Here is a 5,000-nt window from a genome sequence, read left to right on the forward strand (position 1 = left end):
ATAAAGTTCGGAACAAAATTATTCATACCTCTGGCAAATATTGATTTAATGTTTAATGTTGTTCTGACAGAAAATGACACTGCCACATGCCAAAAGGTTGTAAGACAATGTAGGAGAAACTCCAGAATAAAAAAAAATAGCGTTTTTGTCTTTTTTAACATTTTTCATGAAAAATGTCCAAAAATATTCATACCCTTTTTAAATAATCAATGGAAACATCTTTATTTGCATTCGCAGCTCTCAAAATTGTTCTTATAATACCTACCAAGCCTCTCCATGTCTCCAAAATGATTCCTTTTTGGCAGCAGTCTGGGTTTTGAGGCAGGAATGAGGTCTGGACTATGGCTGGGCCACTCTGAAATATTTATATTGTTCTCTGTTAACCATTTATTGCCCTGTTTGGCTGTATGTTTTGGATCATTCTGTGGTTTAATGGTCCAATGTGGCCTATTGGGGCAGGTCTCTCGACAGACTGTGTTCTAGAATCATTGCGGAGACATGGAGAGGCTTGATAGGTATTATAAGAACCATTTTGAGTGAATGCATATAAAGATGTTTCCATGTTTTTTTTTTTTTTTCAGATGTTCTTTTTTTTTTTTAAAGGGTATTTTTTTTTTTAAAGGGTTCATAAAAATGATGAAAATGCTTCTTTTTCTGATTCCTTGTGAGCTTTTTCCATTCGCAGATCAGTCTGGCTTCTTGCGAGGGAGAAAATGTGGAGCCGTTTGCCAAACGAACGGCCAATCAGCATTAATTTTGAGGCGGGTTTAGGTTAAGGGTACAGTGTAGCCTAGCTTGTGGTTGTGTTTTCGTTGACGCTCTGTCAGTACGCCATACGCTTCATTGATCTGATTGGTTGATTTGGCCCGTCTGTCACCAACATAGGTGGTAGACAGATGGTTTATCCAATCAGCTAACCGGTATTTTCGCCCCTTCCCAAAAGTTCTCCAACGGAAGTTCCCAGATGGATATGCCGAGCAAATGCGAAGCTATCCATCTGGCGGAGTCAGCTTATGTTTCTACCACATTATCTTACAACCTTTAGCCGTGTGGGGGTGTAATTCATCATATTTTTTTGGGTTGAGTACTCACAATAAAGATGTGTGTGTGTGTGTGTGTGTGGGGGGTGTAATTCATCATATTTCTGGGATTGAGTAGTCACTCTAATGATATGTGTACTCACCTCACTCTCACCCCAACTCGCTCTCTCTGTCCTTGGCCCACTGTGTGATCAAATTGTTTGAGCAAAAGTATTATGTGTGCTAATAAAAGCTTCTGTTTTGTGTGTGTGTGTGTGTGTGTGTGTGTGTGTGTCAGTGTATCTGTGCGTGTGTGCGTGCATGCGTGGGTGAGAGTGAGTGAATCACAGTATTCCTTTCACAGTGATTAGCATACTCATGCAGTGACAGAACCAAAAACAATTTTCTCTCTCTCTCTCTCTCTCTCTCTCTCTTCTCTCTCTCTCTCTTTCTCCGCACATTCTCTATCTCTCCATACTGCAGTTCTCCTCCAGCTGGCGTCTGATGCTTTTCCTCGGGACATGACACTCGCCCTGGCCTACTTATTGGCTCTGCCTCAGGTGTGTGTGTGTGTGTGTGTGTGTGTGTGTGTGTGTGTGTGTGTCTGTGTGTGTGTGTGTGTGTGTCTGTTGTGTTCAGCGTAGGGTGTTTTCCTCTAATACAATTTTGATCAAACATTTGCTCACTGGCAGACACACAAACACACATATTGTGTTTGCAACTGCATTTCTGCATTGTTGAGTGGACTGTTGGACTTACTCATTTGCACTATCACCATGACCACTATCACCATTGCACTACCACCATGACACTCATTCACACAGAGCACCTTAGAGCACCTTACCATACCTTACTATGCACAGAGAATCACAGGCTCAGTCCCTGCCTCAGTCATTGCAAGCGCCTCTGATTGATTAATCACCACTATGTGGATACTGTTTTTAGAATTGATTTAGATTAAGTGTTAGTATAGTGTGTATTAGTTAGTATTAGTTAGTATAATTTGTATTTTTGTAATTTGTATTTTAGTATATTGTTATATATTGTATTAAGTGTTAGTTAGTATAATTTGTATTTTAGTATATTTAGCATATTCTTTATCTTCTACTGTCCTTACTGCTTAGTTGTGTTTTTATATTATATATTTTAATTACTCTTTCTGCTGTTAAAGAATGTGTTTGTGCTGTATGTATGCTGCGGAGACCTTGAATTTCCCCTGGGGATCAATAAAGTATATATCTATCTATCTATCTGTCTGTCTGTCTGTCTGTCTATCTGTCTATCTGTCTGTCTGTCTGTCTGTCTGTCTGTCTGTCTGTCTGTCTGTATATTTATTTGTATGTGTTAGGTGCTGGATGCTAACAGCTGTTTTGAGAAGCAGCCTGCGAGCGCCCTGTCTCTGCAGCTGGCGTCCTACTACTACTCCCTGCAGATCTACTCACGTCTGGCCAGCTGCTTCACCAACGCCAAGCACCCCCTCTACAGGGTGAGGAACACCTCTCTAAACTGGCATGGTCATTTTAGGACTAGGTCTTTGAACTCTCTCTCCTTGTGAGTGGACTTTGTTTCCCTCTCACACTGTGTCCTCTGTTTCATGTGCATGGGCTATTGTGGGCCTTGTTGAAATTAAGCTAGCACATCCGTTGGGTTGGGTTTGTTATAGTGCATATGAAATCTGCCAGTCAATGATGCAAATAGCTCTACTGGACATCTGTTGGCTTGTTTAGCACTTCAGAGTTAAAAAAAATATATATTATTTTAATTCCTTGTTACATCAGTTCCACAATATTACATTTCAGTATCCATTATTAAATGCTTAATTATAAAGACAAAATTAATCATGATTAATCAAGATTAATTACAGTAAAAATGTGCAATTAATTTGTTTATAAACCACCGAAATACTGTATACATACATACATACATACACATTTATGTGTGTGAATACAGTGTATCATACACACACACACACACACACACACACACACACACACACACACACAGCGGGCCTGTATAGCCGCTTATGGCAGAGGGGTTTGATAGAAATGTCTGTCTCTTATGGAGACCTTCATCACTTGACACAGCAGCTCTTCTCCTCTTCAAATGCATAAGAACCAGGACAGACGACACCTAGAGGGAGAGAGGGGGGGGTAGAGAGAGAGAATGTGAGAGAGGGGGGGGGGGGGGGGGGATATAAGGTCCTGGATCTGAGGAGTGTGAGAAGTAGGGGTGGGCGATATGGACAAAAAATAATATCTCTATATTTTTTGTGATTTTGAAGATAACGGTAATTAGTCGATATCCTTTTAAAAAAATTGTAAAAGTCTGAGTTACTTTACAGCTCATTATTTATGAATAGCATCAATACAATAATAACCAATAACCTAACCTGTGACTTTTTAACCAAATCAACCAATGCATTGTCACTTTATGACACATTTCCAATTTTGCCCCCACTTGTGTGTGTGGCAATGACATGGTCTAGCCAGCTACATTAGAGAAGATGACTAGGCCTAACAGTTTCTCAAGAGAAAGTCTGAAGCTGAAGTTCCTTTCAAAAACCTTTACTTAGGATTCACTGTAAAACTAAGCAGACCAACAGAGTACATCTCAGTTATTCCCTTTGATGTTTTGTTTAAGAGAAATCATGTAGGCTAGCATTCCAAGTTACAGAATAGAAACTAATGCGTTACCTTATGGCTAATGTATATGAGAAATCCCATAGAGATGCTAACGGTTAGCATAATCGATACACGTAGATATTTAGAGCGACTTTAGTCCATTTACAAAAGGGTTACATGAGAAGAGTTCTTTGTTTACAACTGACTACTAAAATACTCAAAGGCAAATGTTTTCTCTCCATATAATGCCATGTAAGAAAAAAACGTGACTGTCTCATCAATGCTACGTGAACAGAAGTAGCTGCACAAAATCCCTTGTAGGCTACGTCTTGATCTCGCTACACAAAATAAACATTAGACCTGCGTGTGACAACGTGGACCCACTAGGGATCATGTGACACTTGCTCTGCTGCAACGGGGCTTCTCTTGCATACACCTCCTGGATTTAGTGAATGTACAGTATGGGGTTTCAATGCATGATTTCGAGTGTTTTTCCCCCATAAGTAATGGTAATACTTAGTATTCAAATTTACATTATCGAGTAAGTAATATACTCGATAATGTAAATTTGCACATCGTTAAAACAACAATCACGATATTATCGCAGACGATATATATCGCCCACCCCTAGTGAGAAGTGGCCTGTTAGCTGCTGATTAGTACCGTATAAGGTGAGGATTGAGAGCAATGGCTGAAATATAACGTTATGTGTCAAAGAGACCACCATCCAAGATATAGCACACACACACACACATACACACACACACACACACACACACACACACACACACACACACACACACACACACACACACACACACATATGTCAGACTGCTGTAAGACACACACTTGCATTTGCACTTGCACTGTCTCCCATTCTATTACACACACACTCACACACACACACACAGACAGACACAGACAGACACACACACTTTTTTTTGACTCAGTAGCAAACTGCTGTGAGAGCTAAGGCACACACACTCGCACACCTTCTGTCCTATGGATAAAAATGTTTGTCCTTTCATAGTGGTGCCATCTGTGGTAGAGTACATCCATTATCAGCACAGAACATACACACTCTCTATATACACGCACACACACACACCCAAACACATTCTAACTCAAACTCACGTACACACTAGGGATCGACCGATATGGATTTTTTAGTACCGATACCGATTTTTTTCCATCAGCCTTAGCCGATGACCGATACAGGCTGCCGATTTTCTTGAGCCGATATTTGGAGCCGATACTGCTTTTATTTTGCTCCCTCAATTTACATCATACAAGTGACACATAATTACACAAATGATGATAACAAATGTTATAAGTCAATTTAAAAAAGGAACATTTATTG

General features: G+C 40.0%; 1 protein-coding gene across 1 annotated transcript in view; it reads left to right on the top strand.

Moving 5' to 3' along the window:
- nbas (NBAS subunit of NRZ tethering complex) overlaps positions 1–5,000 on the top strand; it is a 201,557-nt gene that overhangs the window by 105,021 nt on the left and 91,536 nt on the right. Inside the window, 2 exon segments of the mRNA XM_048249961.1 lie at positions 1,503–1,579; positions 2,368–2,505. Of these exon segments, the coding sequence (XP_048105918.1) occupies positions 1,503–1,579; positions 2,368–2,505 (215 nt within the window).

This window comes from Alosa alosa, chromosome 8 (assembly GCF_017589495.1).
Source record: "Alosa alosa isolate M-15738 ecotype Scorff River chromosome 8, AALO_Geno_1.1, whole genome shotgun sequence".
Classification (NCBI taxonomy): domain Eukaryota; kingdom Metazoa; phylum Chordata; class Actinopteri; order Clupeiformes; family Clupeidae; genus Alosa; species Alosa alosa.